Source organism: Sarcophilus harrisii, chromosome 3 (assembly GCF_902635505.1).
Source record: "Sarcophilus harrisii chromosome 3, mSarHar1.11, whole genome shotgun sequence".
NCBI classification, from domain to species: Eukaryota; Metazoa; Chordata; class Mammalia; order Dasyuromorphia; family Dasyuridae; genus Sarcophilus; species Sarcophilus harrisii.
The window spans coordinates 441,773,652-441,799,807 of NC_045428.1; the positions used below are offsets into that span (position 1 = coordinate 441,773,652).

The following is a 26,156-nucleotide window of genomic DNA, read 5'->3' on the forward strand; positions in this document are numbered from 1 at the left end:
CATTTTAGTCAATCTGAGAGGTGTGAGGTGGTACCTCAAAGTTGTTTTATTTGCATTTCTCTAATGAATAGTGATATTAATTAGTGATATTAATAATAATTAATATATAGACTTTTAGCAGAAACATTGGCTGTAAGGATTTTTCCCAGCTTTTTACTTCCCTTTTAATCTTATTTCTATTGGCTTTCTTGGTGCAAACCCTTTTTAATTTAATGTAATCAAATTTGTACATTTTACCTTTCTTAATATTCTCCAGTTCTTTGATCATAAATTTCTCCCTTCTCCAAAGATCTGATAGGTAAATTATCCCTTGTTCTCCTAATTTGTTTATGGTATTGTTTATGCTCAAATCATGTGCCCTTTTGACCTTATTTTGGAATAGGGTTAGAGATGTAGATCTTTCTCAAGTTTCTGACATATATTTTCCAGTTTTTCCAGCAATTTTTGTCAACTAGTGGGTTTTTATTCTAGAAATTGGAGTTTTTTTTTGGGGGGGGTATCAAATAGTAGATTACTATAGGTCTTAATCATTATGTACTTTTCACTTATTCTTTCTGATTCTGGGTGAATGAACTAAAACTTCTATCCCTGAGAATTTAGAATGGTTATGAAAGTGAGCCACAGAAATCAGGAAGTTGAAATGCAGGTAAAGTTTTACAATTAGCACAATATTGATTACCCAGAGAAAAAAGAATAATTTTTGGGAATAACTTTTGCGATCTCATCACAGTAGTGATTGAGAAAAATATTAATCCTGCAGAGATTTTTCCCTTTGGATGTATATTTAGTAGAAATAATGCTATTTAGGAATTGAACTAATTTTTGAGCCTCTTCTCTTTGAAAAGAGAGTGGTAGTAAAGTGAATAGAGCACTGAGACTGAAGTCTGAAAGACCTGAATTCATATTTGGCTTCAGACACTTACTATTTGAACTTCTGTTTGCCTCAGTTTCCTCAACTATAAAATGCTGATAATAAAATTACCTGCCTTGCAGGGTTGTTGTGAGGATCAAATGAGATCATATTTATAAAATCATTAACAAAATACTTGGTGTTTTAAAAACACTTATTCTCTTCCCTTTTTTTTACCTTTTTCAGTGACTAGAAGAAAACATGCATTTGGAGTGAGGGAAAGGATGTAACTTATTTTTGCTATTTCTTGTAAGTAAATATTTTATTTTTATTTTATGTAAATTATTTTATCATACTATCGTAATTTATTTTTAACTATTTCTTTTATGTAAATACCCCTTTATAAAATCTAAACAAGTTAAAGCAGTTGAATGGAACTGGGATGCTAATCATGAGCCTCTAACAAAGGGGAAACCTAGCTGGTGGGGGCTCAAGATGATGTGTGTAAAGAAATGAGAAACTCCATTCTGATAGGATAGCCTACAATACTGAGGGAGGAGCACCCTGTCTAGTAGGGAGCATCAGAATATATTTCACTATTCTAGCAATCTTCAGTGCTCCACATAAATGAAGTTTGGAGAATATGATCAAAGTGCATATAACAGTGAAGGCCCATACCATAATTATTTACCAGATCTTTATAGACTCAAAATAACTTTCATAACAACTAAGAAGAGGCATAAAAGATAAACTTGATGTACTAGGGATTCATTAGAGTACTTGTTATTCCCATGAAATAGTATAGGAGATTCCAAATTGATTTTTAAAAGCATTTAAATAAATTATTGAATGATCAAGTTGTGACTTAGGAAAGAAAGCTGGAGATAGTTAAAATATCTCTTTAATCTTTTAAGAACAATCAGACCTTGCTAAGAAAATTTCCCTAACTGTGTTTTTCCACATGAAATAGTGAGAGTTATTACTCTGACTTGGGGTTCTTTTTACTGAAGAACATTCAACACATAATTAGATAGGGAACTGAAATTAAAAAGTAATGTTTTCCAAAAAAAAATTCTTAATGCAAAGAAGCATAATTGTTTCCTATTGAAAAATAATATATCTTGTATACTCCTTGTGTATCACAAAATCAGAGCTCGGATATTCAAAAGGTTTCCTTGGTCTAAAAGAAGAGCAAAAAATAAAGTCCTAAAAGGTTAAGTAATGGCTCCTAAATACTCGTGATCTTTACTTCATTCTTACTCAGGATTTATCTTTTTGGGTTATACTATATCAACATGGAAATGCAAAAAACAAAACACACACTCATATACACAAACAAACAAACAAACAAAACAAAACAAACGGCAGACTTTCAAGGAGCTCCCACGCTAATGGGAAAGAAAACATGCACACAAGTATTAAGATACAGATAGAAAAGTGAAGGTTGTCTCACCAGGAAGGCACTAAAATTAAGAACTGGCAAAGGTTTATTGTAGAAGGCTGGATTTCAGCTGAGACTTGAAGGAAGTCCAGGAAGCCAGGAAAAGGTGAGGAAGGAGAGCTTTCCAGGTATGAGAGCAAAAACACTGGAGATGGAATGTTGTGTAGGAGGAAGAAGAAGGGGGCCAATGTCAGTGAATTAGAGTATGTGGAAAGGACCAAAGTCCTAAGAGGACTAGAAAGATAGAAGGAGCAAAGTTATGCAGGGTTCTGAAGGCCTGTGAAGAGAATTATTCTATTAGATCTTGGAAGCAATAGGGAGTCAATGTAGTTGATTGAATGAGCATAGGGGTAATAAAATCTGACGTGAGACAAGGGAACCAACTTTCTATGAGAAATAAGTTCTTCTCAATAGTTCTTCGCTATGATAGAAAGATAGGAGAAAGGCATGGTGTTTTATTCAATTACCTGGAAAAGTTTTTCTTTTTTAATCTACACAGCCTCTTCTCTAGAGATATAGAGAGCATCACGGGGTCTGTTTATTTATTTATTTTTGATACAAAAGTTGAGCAACTTGCTGCACAATTTTCCTAAAAGTCACTACATAAATTATGAGGTTAAAAAAGAAGGCTGAATGCTATAGCCAACCTCACACTGCCTCCATAATCATAAGGTATCCCAGAAGAGGGTTAGATAGTCAATACTTAAAATTTTTATTTAAAAATAAAATCTGATGTAATTTAAAACCCTCTTTTTGCATTTTGTATTCATTGTGCTATAGGAAGAAAAAGAAAAACATATCATGGAAGCATAGTCTTTTTATTACAGTAATTTAATTTTATGATTGGCTATCCTGGAGGTAGAGTTAAATGCCAAGGAGTAAATGAAGATTATATTGAAGCAGATATGCTTTTAAAGTCCTACTGTACTCTATTAACATAGCCATTTAGTAGTGATATTTAATCTACTGATAAAGGGTCCTATTTAACCTTAATATCCCATAATTAGTGAAGAATACCCTACTGTGAAAAAGATTTCTTTTTAAGCTTCTCAGACAATTTGGAATGCTTTCAAAGTCACTTGAATTTAAATTGGTTTGCAATAGTAGATAGAAACTTAAATTATTTGTATTTGAGGTTTTCATTTCAAGTCTAAATTACAGTGACCACCAAATTCAAATTCTGAAGTACATGAAAATTGGTTTAATTTACTTTCTAAATGCAGTTGTTAGACATTAGTTCCATAATCAAGCTCCCAACCATTTTTAGACAATCTAGAAAGATTTTGTATACATATGCTTTATGAAGTGTCCTCTACAATATTATGAATTTCTATACTTAATAAAGCTTGTATTTGATTTTGTTTGCCATAAACTGCTTTAAGTATTTTGTTCTTTACTTACCAGCCTGGAATGAATTTCTTTGGCATACAGAGGGAATAAAAATTCAGACTCCCCTTCCAGACGGAGACCATCTTTTGTAACACGCAGGTGCCCCATTCCAGTCTGTCAAAAAAGAGAAATTTTTATTTTTGTTTTTATTTTTCATCATTATTAATTTCTCAAATTATGAAATTTATCTGGGTTTCATTTTTCCCATTTCACAAGCTATATACTGAAGATAACTGAGTAAAAGAATGACTCTGCTTTGTAAAATTCAGAGGCATTATGTTTTCCTGGTGTCTATATCTAAGAAATAATATAGAGACTGCAAAGATTTATTAGATTTTCTGCCTTTTACTTATTTCTGCTGATTCATGTGAAAATAGAATGTCTAATCAGAAGAAACATGTAATATATTTCTAGCTAAAAGATGAAATGAAAAGAGCATTTGTGAGAAATGTGGAGCCACAAATGGTATTTTCATTTTATCTTCCAGCTAAAAGTTATGCCTTTGTAAGAGAAAGAAAAATATAGAATGTGAAAACATCATGTATATGTTGTCCAAAAACGAGATTGGGTTTTTTGGATCATGAATTGTGATATACCAAAAGAAGAAGTTCATAATAAGGGATGCAATATATCTTATAAAGACCAGGAAACATATATTTGGTGAGAAACTTAACAAATTGATCAAGAAGCCTTTAGGCTGTAGCATGAGAGAGGAGGGAGAATATTGAATTGTAAAGAAAAGCAGATTGGCAGAGGTAACAGAAAAAAGCTGAGAAAAGTTGGCCTTTGAAGCAGGAAGACTGGAGTCAAACCCTGCTTCTGTCACATACTAACTATTTTACTTTGGGCAAGTCACTTAAATCTCTTAGCACTCTAGGAAACTCTTCAAGAATAGAAGTTGCAGAAAAGTTGCTGGAGTCCATGGTAGAAATTGTTTACTCATGGTGAAATCACCTATATGTAATAAAGCAAACAGCAAGATCACAATGCTGAGGACAACAGGCTTTTCAGACAACGATAGTGTAAGGAGAGGGGCTAGCAATTATCAGAAGAAAATAATTGGGAAGAGGATGAAATGGACTTTCATATCTATATACTAATTTTTTTGTATAGTAAATGAAATAGATTTGAAATGTTACAAAACATAAGTATGAAATATCAACAGGACTTGGAATGAGACTCATGTCTAGCATAAGGCAACAGAATGGTTTGCCTTGTAAGTAAGCAGATCTAAGAGAGTGTAAAGGGAATAGAAGAGTGAATGATCTCCCATGTAGGATATTAGGCACCAATTAGGAGACTATTGGTAGATCCTATATGTCATATGATGTCAGTTTTGAATAAGACAGAACCATGGCATATGATACCACTATATCAAGAGATATAAAATTTCTAAGCTATTGACTCCACATCATTAATCACACTTTACATTCCACATCCTGCAATGGTTATGAAACTACAAATACTACAGATTTGGATCAGGAGGAGACTATGAAATTCATTAAGGTCTGGTCCTGATCTAGAAGGTTCAGACCCTGATTGTGTGGAGGATTCAAAAAAGCCATTCAACTGTGGCAGGACTTTGGAGATTAATTTCTACGAGAAGAGAAAAGTGTTCAGTGATCTCCTCTAATAGAAAAAGAAGGGTCCTTCAATGATGGAAAAATTAATCTCTTATATACATAACTTTAATACATAGTAAAGAAGATAGTATTGTATACTAGGAACATGAGGTTAGAAGTACAAGTAGGCACATGATTTGAGCTAGATAAAAGAGTTGGAGAGTACTTGCCCATCATTTAAGTCACAACCAGGGTTTTAAACAATGCAACTTCCCCTTCTGCCTTCCATGTCTAAAAGGAGAGACACTGACTGGTCATTTTTGCTAGAAAGGATTATTGTGAGGTTTCTACACTACATTCCTTTCTTTTTTCTCTCTTCTATTTTCCATCCCAAGGGTAATGAATTTTTGCTCCACAGTTTTCCCATTTTCTCAAGTTATTCTTATAACGTTTTTATTAGCACCAATGTTGTCTAGATAAACGATCGATCCCAACAACTGTTGGTTGTGTACTTTTTTATTTATAAAGAGGAAGCTTGCTACTTTTGTTTGACTGATTCCCACCTTGCTACCATGCATTATATTTCCTCTAGACATTGCCCTCACCTCCCTCTGGGACAAAGAGATTTCTCTGCACATGCATTGGTAAGAAAATACAAAATGCAATATGACTTAACAGTAATTATCTGACAGTTATTTCTAAAGGCAGAGCCCTGGATCAAGTTCTGTTCCATATTGGGAGACTTATTATAACAGGAAATCGACATAACTAAGTAACTCTCTCTGTGTTTACGAAGCTCCAGTCAGGAGGAAAGAAGAACTAACTGCTTCTTTCCTGACATTCAGACAGAGATCATCCTTTCCGTCGATTTATTTCTCTTTATTCATGTCCCTTTATTCATGTCATTGGCTCAAATTATGTGCCCCTCTTTCCAGTTCTATATCCTGAATACACATATTCTTTTGGTGATAGCTTCTCTTCAGGTGAGAGGAAACAGTGCTATCTGTCTGAGACTCTACCAGAATCTTATAAATGGAGGATTTTTTTCTCTCTGTCCCTCAGAAACTGGATTGCAAAACATCGCTACATAAAAAATTAACAAACATTTATCATATGCCTTCCACTGCTTTATTCTAGAGCCCTTTCATGTCTTTCACTCTGCTCAAAACATGTCTCAGAAGTTAGTTCATCCCCAAATGGATTTTAACTCCAATACCAATCTGTCTTTCTTAATTCAATCCAACTCATTCTATTAAATTCAATGACTATTTATTAAAAATCTATTCTTAAGGAAGACACTCTTCTGAGTCAACCTGAGAACAGAGGGTTTTCACTAGGACATTTCCAGAATAACTCCTTTGGCTGTCCTAGTGTGTATTCTTCATTTCTTTCAACAAATCATTGTGAAATGTCCAGGCTTTAGGATGTGGTTTTCTTTCTAGTATGCTTCTTCTCCACAAAAACATGGTATCAACATTTTATTTTCTGTCTCTCTGAGGTTGTTCACCAATTGCATCACTTACATGCTATTATCAGCTCCATTTTCAAAAGTGTAAAATGGTATATGAAATGCTCTTAAAAGCATTTTGAGCTCCATGGGTCAGCTAATATTTTAAAATGCCAACTGTGATCAGCAAACTACACTAGATTCTATGGAAGGAATACTAAAATAAGGAAAGCATATTTATTGTCTTCGAGTAACTTATAGTTTAAGGAACAATGAATATGAAATAACCACAGAATACCTTATAAAGAAATATATTCTTTGTGTGAATCTGAAATTTAATTTCTGGGGCTACTCCCTTTAGGAATGCAGATTGTTCTCTTCCATATCTTCTCATCCTATGCAGTTTTTTTGTCCATGTCCTTCCTTAAATCTTCCATTGAAAATCCAAATAACACTATAAACCTTTCTCTAATTCTTTTAAGATCTCAGAAGTATCAACAGAGCATTCATATCCACTCTTCCTACATCACCAGGCCACTTATTTCATTTGTGGGTTTCAAAACATATCTTCTTTATCTTCCTAAATAAGCTCCATTGCTCTCACTATAAATCTATCCCAATACCACTGGGTTACTTATAATTTTTATCTTTCTCAGACTGTGATTTACCAAGATTCATACATCTACATACATTCCTACAAGACTAAATGGTACTTTTGTAGCAGCAAGCAGTTTGAGCATGTTACAATTTTTCCAATGTCATGTGGCTTACTATCTCACTCTATCTTAGGCTCTATTTACATGCACTGTGTATTCAAAACAAGGGGACAACTTGGTGGGTGTAGTGGATAGAGCACAGTGGAATCAAAATGACTCATTTTTCTGAGTTCAAATCCAGTCTCATATCTTTACTAGCTGTGTGAACCTAGACAAGTCATTTAATCCCATTTGCCTCAGTTTACCCATGTGTAAAATGAACTGGAAAATGAAATGGCAAAGCATGCCTACATCTTTGTCAAGAAAACCTCAAATGGGGTGGCAAAGAGTTAGACAAGAATGAAACAATAATAACAATAATAACAATTCAAGACATTTATTTATGAAATTACTTGAGCAGTTTACTTTTCTATTGCATTTCTAGGCAATGTTTTGCATCCACTTAATTTTTTAGAGTGTGTGTTTAGAGTTTTTCTCTTACACTGGTATGTTTTCATGAAGGAGCTTTGTCATAATGATGAAATTAGCAGTATCTATGAATCTGAACATTTGGAGACTCGTCATCAATGAGGAATTCTTTTGTTTGAACTCTGTTCAAGATGTTATGCATGGCACTGATAAACACTTTAGCTGAGAATATCTCACTGTTTTACAATTCTTTTAAAGTCTATGAACCTAATAGGTACTAATAAAGGTTTATCAATTGATTCAGTGTCAGTGGGTTATTGAACAAAATTTTCTCCATATTTTCATTCTGTTTTAAAGTCTTTTATTGTTATTATATATGTATTTTTTATTTTATGAGCATGGAAGTCACCATGATTAAAAAGAGATTTCAGGCTGTACTTTGCACTATCAAGTCATGCTTTTTGGAACTCAATAAGCAATAAAGAGAACATCATATATCCTCTATAACTTAGTTAATTACATATCTACAAAGATGTGGTCTGATATAACGTCTGTTCCCTGGATACCAGGCACATCCTAGATATATGCATACAACATCTTTATAAATATGTTCTAGAAAAAGAACAAGTAATCTGTGGTTCAATAGTTGCTGATATATTATCACATTATTTTTTAAAAGGAAAAAATGTCATTGATCACTGCATACCTTAAAATTATGCCATAGCCAGCATAGATTTTTCTTGTATGGATTTAGCCAAATCTAAACATTCCTTTTGACTATATCTGAATTGTACTGTTTCTATCATATAAAACACAGTACGAGGTTCTTATCACTAATTTTAAAAAAAATTATCATAAAAATCAGCAGATCTGTTCTCTTTTATATGTATTTGTTGCAAAGTTCCTTCAGATTTCTTTTCTCCATTTCTTTTTAATGTTTTGTGAAGGCATACATACTGCTTGCACTCTTTAATAAGTGCATATTATTATGCACTTTCATAACCCTTTGAAAATGATCTTGTACTCAAAGCTTATGTTCTTTACTCCTATATCTTTCTACTTGGCAAGAATATCAGTTTTCTGTGTGAGGGAAGGAATTTCTGGGTAATGGGGATTATGACTCTGACCTTCCTATGGAAACTATTTTGTGATGGTTAAACTTCTCTGTGAAACAAATGATTTAATCTTGTCTTCATTCTGGCCGGTCACCCCATTTGCAGAACAGATATTGTACTTGATCATAGAGGACTGGAGATATTGCATGAAATACATATTTTTATCCTTTCTTCTAATTTATTTATTTTGACCTTTGCTCTAACTAGTCAATCACTTCACAGAATTCAAATAGCTCATTCTTAAATAAGAATTTATAATTCTGTAATAGCCATATTTCTGTATTTTAACATTTTTTGTCAAAGTTAAAATAAAATGGATTTAATCAAAAGAGAAAAATAGGAAAACTACATTATATGTCAGCCATACTAATCAATTTTGTTTTAGACCATTTAAAATAACTAGACAGTATGAGGTTGGAATATTGCTATAGAGTAGGATATAATGGGTTGAAGCTCGAGTTGATGCACTGAGGTCCCAAGCACGTGAGGCTAAATAGTAATTGGAGCATACTCTATTAAAATATATGCTTGGAGAAAGAATGGCCCCTGCCCACTCTTTGTGCAAGTCGGGATGTGTTGTATAGGAAATGACGATTTTGGTGGGTGGAGGCAGAGGGGCAGAGAAGTGGAGAGAGACTGTTGGCTGGCTTCTGGTCTGGCTGACTTCTTGATTCAGCAGCACACATTACGATCTTGAACCCCCCTTCACCTCCGATCCTTCTTCACCTCTACTGAGAATAAAGATTAAAAATTTTCCCTTAACCTGACTGACTCTGGCTGATTTTAAATACGCGGTCATCACAGTAGGAGATGAGTTTGTAGAGTTAGAAAAATATGGAAATACTTGGACTTATAAAAGCAGAGTTTAACCCACCTTCAGAGAAACAGAGAACAAGTAAACTGCAGTCTTACATAGATGTATATAAATGCATATGTGTGAAGATCGTGTATTTTAAAATCAGTCGGAGTCAGGTATTCAGGTTAGGGGAAAATCGTCAGTTTTTATTCTCAGTGAAGAAGGATCGGAGGTGGAAGAGAATGGGCAATAGCAATGTGTGCAGCTGAGTCAAGAAGCTAGCTAGACCAGCAGCCACACGACCAGCAGCTAGGAGTATGGAACCCAGGCCCAATCTCTCCCAGCTTCTCTTCCTGTCTCTCTCTGCCTCCACCCACCAAAATCGTCATTTCCTATACAACACATCAGGACTTGCACAGAGAGTGGGCAGGGACCATTCTTTATCCAATCATGTATATTAATAAAGTATAGCCCAATTACTATTTAGCCTCACGTACTTGGGACCTCAGTGCATCAACTCAAACCTCAGCCCATTATACATATGTGTCTAAATATGTATGATTATGAATATCTATGTGTATGTACATGTCTCTATATATGTTTCTGTACATATATATGTATATATACATATGTCTGACCTTAATTATAGCCTTCTTGGTGGGGGAGGGAAGAGGGAAAAAGAATGAAGCAAAAAGTACACAGTAGAAAACAAATGAAAACCTACAAGGAAGCAAAAATGTAAATCTTTGAACATAATATGTAGTATTTGTATATAGGCTTTCTTGAAATGAAAATTTATTGTTTTCTATTTTGAATATTTTCTTATGTTCTGCTGTGCATGGCAGTGTTTCTCTTTTCTATTCTGTATTTAAATTTAAAATAAATTTAAAACACGAGAAAGAAAAAAATACATAATAATTTTCACATGCTCTGAATGAGGAAATTATTTTTCCATTAAATATTGGTATCTTCTCTACAACTTATAGTTGCCTGGGTCCAGAGAGGGGAAGGGGCTTTCTTGTTTGTTTGTTTTTTTAATTCTTTCTTCCTTTCATTTGAATCCTTCATCTTCTTTACTACAACAATGAAATTCATTTTCCTTATGACTATTTCTTTATATTTCCCATCTTTACTTAGAAAATTTTCTAAGTAAAATTTTCTTGTCCCAAAATCACTAAATTAATAAATAAGTTTTAAGTCAATGTTTATTATACTTCTGCTGTATCTGCTGAAAATGAGATTCAAATTACAAAAAGTTTTTAGTTTGTAATTGTGCTAAATAAATTGTCATATATAATTTCTCTCCCACAAAATTCCTACTCTAAGTTGTATTAATATAGGGAAATGATCCTGGGATATATCTTGTAGTATGTGAAATGGATAGGATGTAATCTCTGACAAGTTCTTCCAAATTAGAAAGTCTTCAAAATATTGGTTCAATTATAGATTGTTTCTCTGGTATGAGGAAAAACATCATTAAATATGAAGACTCATTGATAGAGGATCATATACCAGACGAATTTTAAGGCAACATTAAAATGTTCTTTAATATACTGTGTCTTTATTCTACTTTTTTTTTTTTTGACAAAGTAAAAGAGGCCATTCTTTGCCTCAAATCTTAACCAAACCATAATCACTGAATGAATATTGCCTTGATCAAATTGAGACCTATTAAAGAACTTAGCCAAATTCTCCTCCTAAATCCAGAGCCATCTCCCATTTATATCTTGCCAAAGGTGGAAAGCAACCTTGTAAAAAGCTTGACAGCTTCTATCCATGAGGTACTAGTCTTTTCTGAACACACCCTACACTTGTGGCTCAAAGAAGCTGTAGCATATATAGCAGCCATACCTCAGTAAACTGTTTAAGCAGATAAGCTTAATCAGGTTGAGGTAATGAAGGGTTCTCAAACCCATTGGTGAGTTAGGGGGGTGTCTAACCCCAGCATGTAAAGACTTCCCTGGGTAGAATGGGTGGATGAGAACAATTTGTTCCAATGGTCATGAAGGCACATGGAACAGGTGCTGTGGAGCACTTAGAGCTTGGTTAGACATTGAAGATACTAAATTTATCCACTGAATCTCAAGTCATCATCAGTTGTCTTGACTCTGTCCTGTCACTGGATAGTAATGTCTCTGGATGAGTCTGAGACTGAAAACTTGGTGCAACTTTGCCTCACTTAATTTCATGCAATCCAGATTCACTTAAATCTGATTTATGCAAAAATCAAAAGACACCATCATGCTACTTTACTATGTCTATCTCCAAAGCCTTATGATGATAAGTAAATGACAAAGTGGCAGGTGTGAATACACTGGGAGCTGTAGTCACAACCCTGCACACAGGCAGCCCAGGACATAGGATTGTTTTCTCACTGGAAGCAGCAATGGGATTCGGCTGCCCTTGGGTATATGAGCAGTCTTTTAAGGATTGCACTGTTCATCTCCATGTGTGAAGAAGAAGCTAGAAAATGTACCCTAAAAATTGCCTGCTTACCCAAACCTGACCATTATCTTAGCAGGCAGGGATCCCACTATGCAGTAGAAACATTAAAAATGCACAAAAACTTCTGCAAAGTTGATTTCATTCATCATCGGTACATGGCATGTGTGCATACTTTATAGACAACACAAAATCCAGTGGATCTGAAAGAAAAACAGCTTTTGTTGCAAGAGAATTCAATAGGTATCACATCCAAATAATGGCCCTAAGTGAAACAACAATGGCAACTGAAGGCCAGCTTGCTGAAGTAGGAACTAAAGTAGGATACATGTTTTTCTTGACTGCAGTGAAAGGAAGTGCCATGAAGCTGGTGTAGATTTTGCAATCAAAACCAATCTAGCAAACAAGTTTATATGCCTACTTTCAGGGTTTCTCTTAAGAATTTTAGAATTGATTGTATGACATAGGACTGCCTGACATGGTATGCCCTCATCAAAAAAGATGTTGTGGTCTATGAGCAAAGCAGAATTGAATTAGCGCAGAAGAAAGACGAGATACACAAAGTTAGAGAACCCAACCCAAATGTTCATAGGGACTATTTGGGACCAAGCTGTGGCAAATCATTCTAAGCTTGTGTTGGTTTGTTCAGCTACAGTTAGACACATTGTAACAAACAAACAACACAGCTACAGTAGCCCAGCAGCAGCAGCAATGATAGTGGTAGAGCAGTGGGGATAAGGAGTAGTGGTTGGTATTTCAAATGTGAACTATTCATCCAGTGACTTATAAGGTAATGCACTAATGGAGGAATTAAATGTTGTCCATGCTGACATTCTTCTATAAATGAAACAAAAAAGTCACAAAATAGTTGTGGAAAAAGGGAAAAAAGGAATGTCAGATTCTCCTGAAAGAGGAAAAGAAATAGTTCAGAGTTAAGTTTATCATGTGCCTCAAAACAACAAGTAACAGTCCAGAAGGAGCAGTATGCTCCTTTATCCCCAGTATGAATCTTTTCTCACTAATCCTCCCCAATGCCCTTTTCCTTTGGGTTTCACTCATGTAAGTGGGGGATCTTTGTTTCTTCCATTTCCAGATTCTTAAGAATTTTTTCTCAAGGAGTTCAGTGCTTAGTTCATACTCTTCCTCTCCATTCCACCCCTCAGGTTTATGTTTATATATTTAATATACTATGTTTACATACTATATTACATAATAGACTATGTTTAATATACTATGAATAGTGATGTATCTGCAAATACTCCCCTTTTCCAATTCATCAACCTCCTCAACTCTTATTATCTACACTTGTTTCTATTAAATGTTTTATTAAAAATTTAATATTAAACACAACAGCCATATAAACTTATTTAGTAATTACATTTAGATCATTTAATTTAAATAATTTCTCAGTTATTTCTTATAAAGTCCCAGCAAGTTTCTTTTTCCATATTCTTTCACTTTACTGTTTACATGGAATGACTTAAATCTTAATTATACCTCAGCTACTCATGGAGGTTATTAAACTTCTAACTCACTATTTCTCAAAACAATTCAATCTCTGTGATTTTGAACCATGAAATTCCCTTTCTAATAGGGTAGGGACAGGAGTCTGCTGGTAAGTGTTTAGCACCTGACTTTCAAAAAAAGTACAAATATCACACTTTTAGGTTTAATCTGCACTATTACATTTTCTTCACCAATTTCTTAAGTCTAACAGGTGGTAAAAATATAAATAGAAACAGGAGGGCATTAAAGTGTACATAAAAATCTTTATGAGCTGGATATTGACAGCTTTAAATGTATTTTTTGATTTTTATTTTGTTAAATATTTCCAATAACATTTTAATCTGGTTTGGGCCATCCCTGAGAGTCTTATGGACCATATGCAGGTTGCATTTTTGACACCATTGGTTTAGACAATCATAAAAACAATAAATCAACTTACAATTTCTGAGGTAAATCAATTCTTAGGAACTGATTCAAAATGGTTTTAGAACATAGTTGTGTGTAAGGTTGGTGATCGTGGTGGAAGCATTGTAAAGGAAACTGATTTACATAGGTAAATGTCCTCAAAATGGTCTGTTAGCCATACAATGTAAAGGAATCTTTTTGAGTGGCTGCATTGAGACAGTTGGGAATGAATTCAAAAGGCACTGGTTATCTAAACCTACTTCTCTTGGTTTAACTCCTTCCTGCTTAGTTGTATTCTGGTGAGAGAGGAGAGACAAAATTCTGGAGAGGAGAGTCCTTGAGTTCTTCCCATTTGAGGCCTACTTGTGTTCTCTGAAAATAAGTCTTAGTTCTTGGCTTTGGGATTTGTTCTTTCCAGTTTGAGGTACAGGAGATTCAAGATATCTATATCTGTGAGCTTCAGAAGGTTAAGAGAACAAGCCTCTAGAAATTTTGAGAGGAAAGTTCATGCTGGATTTTGTAACAAGCCAGTTTAACATGAAAGCAGAGTTATTACTTGATAAATGATGTATAATTTATTGAGTTGGAAAAAGAAATGGGGTTTGGCTTTAGAATTTGTGCAGAAAAGAGAAAGTATGAAAGGACCACTGTGGATAATACTAGGGATAGTCAACTCAGAAAAGATAAATGAAGTGCTATGAAAGCTTAATGAACTAAGATATTTGGGACACTTTGAATTGCCTCCTATTTTCCTGTGAAAATTGTGATAATGTTATGAATTCCTTCAATTCTCCTAAGTAGTTTAGGAGTAGGATAGGGTAGGGTATAGACCCTTAGAATTCTTGTTTATTTTTAGTAACTTCTAACTTCTGTAGGACTTAAGGAAGGAACTCTTCATCTCAAAATTAATTTTCTAATTTAGCCCATGATTCTATCTCTTCCTGTTGCTAATTTCTTCTATGACCTTGTTCACTGATCATTCCCTTTCTGTCATATTCATTATTCCTTTCTCAAGGTACCTTCCTATTTGCCACAAACATGACAAGGTTTCCCTTAATCTTTAAATAATAATAATAATTATTTTTTTTTACTTTATCCTTCCATCTTTTAAAGCTAGAATCTCGAATCCCTTCTCCTTTTCATTTTCATGATCTCAGAGTCATCTGGATCCTCCTTTTCACTAGGTCCTAACAACTCCTTGCAATCTGGCTTTTTACAATCCCTTACAGAAATTGTGCTCCTAAAGAGTCAGCAATTATTGTTCAATTGCTAAATCCACTGACCTTTTTCGCAATTTTGACCTCTGGGGAATTTTTGGTACCACTAAATAACATTATCCCAAGATATTTAGTCTTTTTGCTTCATTCAACATTATTGCTCTTTTGCCAAATTTCATTATTAATTGTTCCACATTCTGTTTTTATAGGCGATGTCTCCCCTTCCATTCATTGACTAGAATATGCACCCACTTTGTTTCAGATCTCTGAATCCTAATCTGTTGTCAAACTCAACTTAGGCATCCACCTCCTTTGTGAAAAAGAGTTGAAAAAAAAACTTCTTAAAATTATTATTATTATTATTTTGCTCATCACTGTACCTGTTACAACCTAGAATAGAATCCAAGTTCCAGGAAAGCACAGATGATGTCACTCTTTCCCTTACCCCTATTACAGAACTATATATATTAAGTGCTTAATAAATGTTTATTGAATTTAATTAAATTATGAAAAAGTTAAGGCTCAGTTTTAGAATAGTGCACTGGAAATAAGCAAGGGTTTGTATTCACATTTACTACCTATGTTATCTTGGGGAAATCATTGAATTTCTCTGACACTCGGGTTTCTTATTTATAAAATAATTTGGACTTGATCTCTAAAGTTTAGCTCTAAATTTATGATCCTATGATTTCAGGATTTTAAGAGCAGCTAGGTGGCATCATGGATAGACTGCTAGACCTAGATTCTGGAAGATCTGAGTTCAAATCAAACTCTAGGCACTTACTAGTTGTGTGACCCAGAGAAAATCACTTAACCACTCTCTGTCTCAGCTTCCCTAGCTGCAATATTGAGACAATAACTTCTGGGGTTGTTGTGAAGATGTAATGAGATAGTATTTGTAGAGTGCTTAGCACAGTTCCTGATACACAGTCACTTAATGTTTCCTTCCTCCCTTTTTTCTCTCCTTTCCTTCCTCCCTGACTCCTCTCCTTCCATCCCCTTGCCTTCTTCCCTTCCTTTCTCCATCCTTTCCTCTTTCCCTCTCTTTCTCTTCCTTTACTCCCTCCCTTTCTCCCTTTTTCCCTTCCTTCCTTCCTTCCTTCCTTCCTTCCTTCCTTCCTTCCTTCCTTCCTTCCTTCCTTCCTTCCTTCCTTCCTTCCTTCTTTCCTTCCTTCTTTCCATTCTTAAAACCCAAAAATATCTGCTTTAATGAAATAGTCAGGAAAGAAAGAAATATACATTCCTGGTGAAAGGGATTGTTCTACCCCTTTCTAAGAAAAACCCTCTATATATTGGCAATTACAGATATGATGTGGGTATATGTAAATATCTTTCTACATACAAATTTTAAATGTAGAGGGCTTTAAAGAAAGCCTTTGTTTACTGACTGGAAAATTCAAGTGATCAGATGACTCAAGTTTTTATTCTTTACTTTGTATTTATTACATAAATAATACTGAAATGACCTCAAATTAATAAATGTTATGAAAAGACTGCCTTGAAACCCTTCACTTTTCATTAGCTTGAAATGGGATAGCTAGAGCCTGGGTGTTCCTTACTCATGTGGTTCTTTCTACTGTCTTAGTTAACTAATCAGACCAGGCACAGCTCACATGATTGACTTTTAGCTGTCAGGAAAGACTGTTATAAACAGACCATAATGTACCCATTGGAAACCAACTAAAGTTGTAGAGGCATTTTTAAGATGTTCCCAAATTTTAACCTTACATAAGAAATGTTTAAAGCTGCCATTTACCAAAACATAGCTGTCTTTTCCTTTGGCTTTATTTTGAGGTGTTTATTGCTGAGGCATGTTACAAGTGGTTATACACAGTTTATTTTATACCAGAGTTTGTTTTGTGCCACAAAATATCACATTTGATATAACTGATCATGACATTTTCCAGCAATGCTACATTAGCTTGGATAATTTGACTGGACTATTAGAAGAAAGAAGAAAGAAGAAGAAAGGAAAAAAGAAGAAGAAGAAGAAGAAGAAGAAGAAGAAGAAGAAGAAGAAGAAGAAGAAGAAGAAGAAGAAGAAGAAGAAGAAGAAGAAGAAGAAAGAAATAAGAAAAAGAAGGAAGAAAGAAGAAGAAACAAAGAAAATAAATATTATTTTGAAGTTTATCACCAATACAGCAGATGTTTGAGGTTCTACTTTATCTATTTCTGCTATTAAGTGATAATAGTGAAATCAACAAATTTGGACTCCATCATCAGAGTACACACTATTTGCTATGAGAGAAGTGGTCAAGATGAAGTATAAAACAACAGCTAAACCTCAATATGTGTAAATGTTATTGTTTAGTCCTTCAGTTATATACAATTCTTTTGTGATCTTGTGGACCACAACACATTCTTACTGGCCATGACGTTTCTTTGGCAAATACTGGAATGGTTTCCCATTTCATTCTCCAGAAATAAAGGTTAAGTAACTTGTTCGGTCTCACAAAGCTAATGAGTAAGGCTGCATTTGAACTCAGGTCTTCCTGACTTTAGGTCCATGGCTCTATCTACTGTTCTACCTAAGTTCCCTCTAAAGTATATACTCATTATTATCAAGATATTCAAAAGAAAAAGGGGAATGCACTAGATTACAAATTGTATAATTACTTCAAAAGGCAAAACAAGAAGATATTACCTATTTACTTACTTTCTAAACTTTTAAAAACTTTTATGAGAATGATTTAAATACATATTTATTAGTATCCTTGATAGAATTATGAGAAAAGAATAGGTTGGTTTTCCTGGATAATTTTCTTTTCCAGAGAACTTTATAGACCTGGTCACAACTGAATGAAAACTATGAAGATGAGAAGATATAACATGTTGTTTTTTTAATCTAATTATAAAATTAAAGATTCTGAAGAGCAAAACACAACTCTAATGGTTCTTCTCCCTTCAAGTCCCATATATATGTAAAAACCATAGATATTTTTGATGTAACAATGAAATAAATTTATTCTATGGTGCTCTGGTTTTTAATATTAAATAAAACAAAAACCTTGGAGACAAATGTTCTTAGATTATGTTCCCTATTGCCATATATGTTCCATAAAAACCAAGTGAAAAAGAAATGTAGATGATTATTTCTATTTAGATTGCTTTGGGCAGTCTTGCCCAAACTAACTCTTTAGTTAAGTCCTACTGGATGACTTCAAAATTTATGTTTACTCAAAAATTATAATTTCTGAAAAGTGGTTGAAAAATATATATTACTCATATTAAGATGTACATTTAGATAGGTGGCTCATTAAGTTAGCATATTTGTGCCAATATATCACTGCAGAAAGATAATCCAAGGTCCAGAAATAAATAGGAAGATAAGATGGAGTTAGATAAAATCTACTAAATTATATAGCATTTTTGATGATTTCCTATCATGCAAAATTCCATTAAAATGTAAAATTATCCCAGGGATTCTATATAACTAAAACTATGAAATAGTTTTTATAGTTCATGTAATTCAGAAGAATCAAAATTATACATGAAAGAGACCAATGCAAACAGTAATTATGAATAGGCCAAGATTTATTGCCAGAAATAATGTGACCCTGAATAGTAATATAAAAAGAAAATCATTATATACAGGTATAATCAGAAAGAGTTAGTCTGATTTCATAATGAAGGAGAGGGGCAACAGAGTGTTATTAAAATAATCATAGGAAAACCACAGAGTATGTTTGGTAAGATATTAAATAAAAGGTTTATACAAATCATGGGGAAAAAATCAAACAGGATGCAAAAGAATGGAGGTGTTGCTTTCTATAGCAGAACTTTTTAAACTTTTTCCACTTAAGACTCCTTTTCACCTGAGAATTTTTTTATGTGATTCTGTATAGAAATCAAACATTTGTTGATAGTAAATCATGATTTCATGACCCTCACGTTCACTTACAAGATCCCATATGGAGTTAAAACCCATATTTTTAGAAGCTGAGATCTATACTAGTAGAGGGAAGACCCACTCAAAGTAAAACCTGAAAACAAATTGATTAAGAGAAGTAGTAATAGTTAAGGTATACAGTGCTTCATGTTCTTCAAAGCATATTCTAGCAGCTATGACTATAATAGATTTTTAAATCAAACACAACTTAATAATTGTAGATAAAATTTATATAGAGCTTTAAGGTTTGCAAAATGCTTTACAAATATTTAATCCTTACCATAACCCTTAGAGGTAGATGCTATTTTATGCTCATATGACTTCCTTTACTAAATGAAAGATTAAAGGACTTGCTCAGGTTTACATGATAGATTTGTCGTAATGAATATATTAAATAAAATGAATTACAGAGAAAAATTGTTGTTATTTAAGATTTTTTGGAATTCCTCTGATAAAATATCCTTAATTTTGGCAAATCTTTGTTCTTTCGAATTCAATTTCAGATTCCATTGAGATCCTACATACAGAGTGCAAGGTTCTAAGTTAGGTTCTAGATATTATATTGAAGATAATGATGAGAATTGTTTCCTTTCTCCCCCCCACCCCAACCCCAGTGATATGGAGAAATATAGGAAGGAAAGGGAGAACTAGAGATAGGGCTCATCTCCTTCCAAATGAAAATAACACAGACAGAACATCAGAAAATATTGCAGAGAAGCAAGATAGTTTTGAGTGTTACTTGTTTATTATATACTTTGAAAAAATACTAAGACCTCCATAATAAAGATGTATAGTTTCATATTCAATCCCTTCTCTTCCACAATGTAGCTGAAAACACTTTATTTGATGACAAATACATTAAATTAAAATTTAAAAATTAAATGAAAATAAGATTAAAAATAAAAAAAAGAAATGGTTATGGGAGGCAGGTTCTGGAAATATTAATTAGCTCTGTCTAGAATGTAGAATGAAATGAGAAGAGTAATTCAAATCAATCAAAAGGAGTTTTTGAAAGCCAGTTGAAGTTTATATTTTAGCCTATAAAATATAAAATAGGGAATCATTCAAGATAATAAAATACAATCCTAACCATGTCATTACCCTGATCAAGATTAATCAGGATTGTATTTTAGGAAGATTGTTTTTTTTGTTGTATATAGGATTCTTTGGAGAGGAAGGGGTCCTCTAGACGGTTCAACTCTATTCTTCCCTGCAGTTCTTGAAGCTGCTTCCCCACTTTTGGGTGACTCTTTTTCTGCCTCACTATTTGAAGTGGGTTCCCCACTGGGTTCAATGTCTTCTACAGGTAAAACAGCTCCTCTTTAAAGCTACTGGGACAATGGTGGGAGTAAAAGAGATAAATTCCCTTGTCCTGTCAATCCCTAGAGGTCTTCTGTACAGTCAATGCCTGATTTATTAAATGTCTTTCACTCTCACACTGCTGAAATTCATATCAGATTTAACTATTTACAACCCCCAGGGATGTGACTAATGTGTTTGCTCAGCCAATTGTTCTGTCTTGACTCAGTCAGAGTATTCACACCACATAAAAGGATCACAAGGTGTTATACTTTATTAACACATAAAAATCTCTTCTTGTGTGACTATAATCTGTGACTATATCAACTGAGCTGGGTAGAGGGATGGGAATGTGTGTGTGAGACATTCCCCTTCTCTAATGTATAATATATATTTTGAAATGTATAGTAAAGCTTCTTACTCAGATGTCTGTGACCTTGCTCTTATAAAATTGTGATAATTGTATTTCAATATAACTGATTTCCTTGGTAATATATATATATATATATATATATATATATATATATAGAGTCTCTTTTTGAGAAAGGTTTTCCAGATTGCCAAAAGGGTCCATAACAGAAGAAAGATTAAAAAATCCTGAAATAGGGAAAATGTAGTATAGCAGAACTAGTCTTGATCTTGAATGTACTAATAAACATTCAACAACTGGCTTTCCAAAAAAAAAAAAAAATCTTAGTCAATCAACAAAACTACAAATTAACATTTGGAGCATTTGCTAATTTTCAAGGTATAAATACACTGAAAATTTAACCACCAGCTCTCACAGGTTTAAGCTGCTCCACTACCTCTCTGTTGGAGATACTCAGAAAACCTGCATTTGATTGTGTGGTTCTAACACTTACCAGTTATGGATGAGTTATTTATGGTTTCTGAGTTTCAATCTGCAAAGGGGGAATAGTGTTTATAATAAACCACCTCATAGGGTTGTTTTTGGGGAAAAAAGTACTTTGAAAACCTTAAAACAATATATAAATAAGAGTTATCATTAATTTCCAGATAAAGACACAGACACTGAGAGGTAAAGTGATTTGCTCAATCAAATAGAGTTTGTGAGAAAACTGGGACTAGAAATGAGGTTACCATAATTCAGTTTCTTGCCTTCAGCCTAACTTGCTTATATGAGGATAACTGGAAATTAAGATTTTTCTATAGACTTTAAGTGCTGATGATCCACTTTTTTTTCTGTTTGATTTGGTTGTCTCAGGTAGATACAGTCCAAGATCTGGTTGTAATTAGAAAAACAAAACTATATGTAAATGATGAGATATCTTTTTGTACATCTATTATTCTCCACTATTCTTGAAATCTGTATTATAATCTAGATCATTTGTTGTTTGAATTGTTTCATTTGTGTCAAAGTATCTATAACCCTATTTGGGATTCTCTTGGAAAAGATACTGAAGTAGTTTGCTATTTCTTTCTCTATTTAATTTTACAGATGAGGAAACTGAGGCAAATAGCGTTAAAGGACTTGTCCAGGATCACACAGCTAGTGAGTATCTGCAGCTAGATATGAACTTAGGACAATGAATTTTCCTGCCACTCTATCCACTGTGCCACCTAGCTGCCCCTATCAAGCCATAAGAATTTCTTGGTTTAATATATATATATATATATATATATATATATATATATGTCTTTATAACTCTTTAAAATGTTTTAAATATAAACCTAGCAATTATTTTATGAACATTTGTGAAGATTAATTTATAGAAGTGGATAATAAAAGTAAAATTTAATAAAACAGATTTGATAGATAATGGCATTTTCTTTCATTCATCAAATCTGTATCATGAAAAAAAAAGAAACAAAATGTTGCTTTTAATTCACAATGTCTAAAGTAAGAAACGCCAACAGCTGAATATAATTAAAATCCAGAAAAATTAAAATAGTTACAGAAAAATCTGTAGGGAATCAAGTCTTTGTGTATAAAACACAGGGAATTGGACTAGATCAAAGATGTGAAACTCAAAAAGGAACCAATCCCTGAGGGTTTCATATTGACTTGGAAAATGACAGATTAACATTATCTATGTTTTATTGTATTTTTTTAAAACTTATTTTGTTAAATATTTCTCAATTACATTTGAATCTGATTGGGCAATATAAGTGGGCTGCAGTTTGCCGTCACTGGCCTAGATGATTGCTAAACTCTGTTTTAGCTTTAAATTCTTGAAGCTCCATTTGGCTTTATATATTGATCCTCTTTAATAACTGTGATCCATATTACTTTCTGAAAAAAATACAATAATTCAATTTTCTAGCTGAATTTACCTTTTTCTATCCTACTTTTAATATGCTTAAAAATCTATCAATGCTCTTTTTATGCTTGTAACAACCTGATAAAATACTAGCCACTGTATTTATCATCATATTGTTTAGTTACCACATTAAACTATAAATGATGTCCAAATATTAAATACAGCTTATACATACTAGTTTTTCCTCAACTGCATGTTTTATATTAAGCACATTTTATTATCTCCCAGAAAATTTGTTGTGTATGAATTTATATCATACACACATATATTCACAAATAAATCTGAAACTTAATGCTGTATAATTTTAATGGTCAGGTTTGTTCCTGAAGAAAAGATGAAAAAATGCATCTTATTTCTTCTCTGCAGAAGTGGGAAACTATGGGTGTGAAACAATAGCATCTACCACAAGACTCAGTTGATGTGTTAGTATTTAGTTATGTTGAATTAATTTTTTTCTTTTTTCCTTAGTTATTTTAGTTATAACTGATGACTTGGTCAGACATGATGATAAATGACTGTAGTCCCAGTTCAGATTGGTGAATTGCTTGAGTATGTGAATTCTAGGTTGTAATAAGTTCTAAAGCTCTTCTGGTTTTCATACTAAGTCCAGGATCAGCATCATGATTCTCCAGAGTGGAGTTCTGGGTAGGGAAGGACCTTGAGGATGTCTGTTGTTATTATTGCTGTTATTCAATAATTTTCATTCATACCCAATTCTTTGTGACTCCATTTGGAGTTTTCTTGGCAAAGATACAGGGAGTGGTTTCCTATTTCCTTCTCCAGCTCATTTTATAGATAAAGAAACTGAGATAAACTGACTTTCTCAAGTCACATAGCTAGGGCATTTGAACTGAGGTCCTCCTGATTCTAGACCTGACACTATTATCTAATGTGCTATCTAGTTACCCAAATGTTATTTTAGGCAATTAGTTATGTCCTAGTCTTCATGATCCCATTTGAAGTTTTTTTAGGCAGAGATACTGAAATAAGGCATTTCCTTCTCCAGCTTATTTTACAGATATGGAAACTGAAGCAAATAGGATTCAGTGACTTGCCCAGGGTCATTTAGCTAATGTCTGAGATTGGATTTGAATTTAGGAAGAACAGTCTCCTGACATCAGTTCAGGCAATCTATCCACTGTACCACCTAATTGCTTACCATGTTATTTAAGGAAGGACAAATAAAACCCAATTGGAAAACAGAGTTGTTCAAAGCTTCAGTATTTATCAGCAGAAGAGTTGGGCTCATGAATAATTGCTGTACTTCTATCCTGGGCAAAATAGAAAGATACTACTTCCAATACACACACACACACACACACACACACACACACACACACACGGAGAGAAAAAGAGAGACAGAGAGACAAAGATAGAAAGGGACAGAGACAGAGACCAAGAGGGACAAAGAGACAGAGTCAGAGAGATAAAGTTGAGACAGAGAGAGACAGACAGACATACAGACAGAGGGAGAGAGAGAGAGACAGACACAGAGAGAGAGAGAGAGAGAGAGAAAGAGAAAGAGAGAGAGAGAGAGAGAGAGAGAGAGAGAGAGAGAGAAGAGGGCTATAAAAAAAAAAAAAAAAGAAAATGAGTCTACAATGAGTCTTAGTATAAGGTTCCCTCTGAAAACTCACCAAACACCAAACAAATACAAATAGAATTATAGAATAACCAAATATAAAAGCTCAATTAGAGTAAGATTAAGGTAATGTATACTCCTATAAAATATAGGCAGAAATAGAAACAGCTTCAGGCTTAGCAAAGAACAGCTGTAATCATAAACCTAAGGCTAGTCTTTCCGTGTGTACAATGTGAAAAAGACTACTTGAACTGATTTTTCTTCTTCTAACCTCATATTATTGATCACTGTTATTAGTTTGTTCCTTTGTGAAACATGGTCAGCATTTTCATTTTCAAATGGACAATAAAATAATAAGTTATAGAAACGACAATTTAGAAAATTGGCCAACTCAGTATAACAAGAGAGGGAAAGTATTGCTGTTCCAAACTTTAGTCTTCAGATAAATGTCTATAGATAATCAATGTCAATCCAAATGAAGATCTTTCTGCCAAGAGAAGGATAGCTTTTAGTAACTTAAAAGGGAAATAAGCAATTATAAAATGTAGGATATACTAGTGGCTCTCCAAACATACCTTTTTTTAATAACAGAATTTCTACCCTATAACCTGAAACCAATTTCATCCTACTGGACAGTGTTTTTCTGGTTACCACTTTTGCAGCTTATAATCATTTTCTCAGGTAGGTTTCTATGATTAATTTCATTTCAAGCAAAAGCTTGAAAGATTTAAGGATGAAAATGTATTTATGTATTTTTAATAGAAAATTTGCCCTAGTCCTGTTTGACTCTAAAGTACCCAGAATGAATCCCAGAGGCCTGGGAAGGAAAGTTCCTCTTCCCTCTCTCCAAACTATAGCCATGAAAATTATAAGTGCTATGCAAAAATAAATTATTTTTATAATTATTATTTTTCATTTGAATCAGGCTTATTTAAGGATTATTTAATGCTTGGTTTAGTTCAAGAATTTTTTCAATTCCTATATAAGCTTAGCTCAGCCACCAGTATCTTTCAAAGTTCAGCTTGGTTGAGGCAGCTGGATGAAATAGGGCATAGAACTCTGGGTTTGGCATAAGGAAAATTTTGGGCAAGTCACAACTTCCCACTATGTGGTGAGCTCTTTGAAAAGAGGGATTATTAGCAAAATGCCTGACCCACAGGTACTTAATAAATGTTTATTGACTAACTGAAATGAGAATCTTTGTCTACTTCAGTTCTGACATCTATAAAATGTAAATAATAGTATAATCTTCTTCTGAGTTGTGAGGATAAAATACTTTGTAAATCTTAAAGTGCTAAATAAATATGATGGTGCTGATTTTACTGTACATTGTATAGAAAACCCTATGCTGAAGTACATGAAAAAAATCAGGTAAAACTTGGACTATATCCTTATAGAGCTCATAGTCTATAGAGTGGTAAGAGAAACTGAATATTAAATAATATTTTAGAGAGAGGTCTCTAGGAGTCATTGTGGGAAAATTGACAAGACGGTAGCCTTTGACATGGATTTTGGGTAGAGGTCCAATAGGCAAAAATAATCAATTGAACATATACTAGACAGCAGCTCAAAATGCATTGTCAATAAGCAGAGTCCTATAGTTGAACTTAAATACCCAGGATATGGAGGGATAATAATATGAGAAAAGCTGAGAAAGGGAGGTTGAGTCAGATTGGAGAAACTGGCATTAACTACCCCTCCAAAAAATATTTTAGCAGTAATTCCTAACACATCTACCACTCATTCTTGAATACAAGTAAGGAGAAAGTGGGCAAAGGTAAAATTATCAAGAAGAGTCTCTTTTCCCTTA

General features: G+C 33.6%; 1 protein-coding gene across 2 annotated transcripts in view; it reads right to left on the minus strand.

The window, feature by feature from the left end:
* Positions 1-26,156, minus strand: part of SGCG (sarcoglycan gamma) — a 242,957-nt gene that overhangs the window by 123,338 nt on the left and 93,463 nt on the right. For both annotated transcript variants that reach the window (XM_031960792.1, XM_031960791.1), the window contains exon 3: positions 3,693-3,794. In XM_031960792.1, the coding sequence (XP_031816652.1) occupies positions 3,693-3,794 (102 nt within the window). The remainder of the gene's footprint in view (positions 1-3,692; positions 3,795-26,156) is intronic.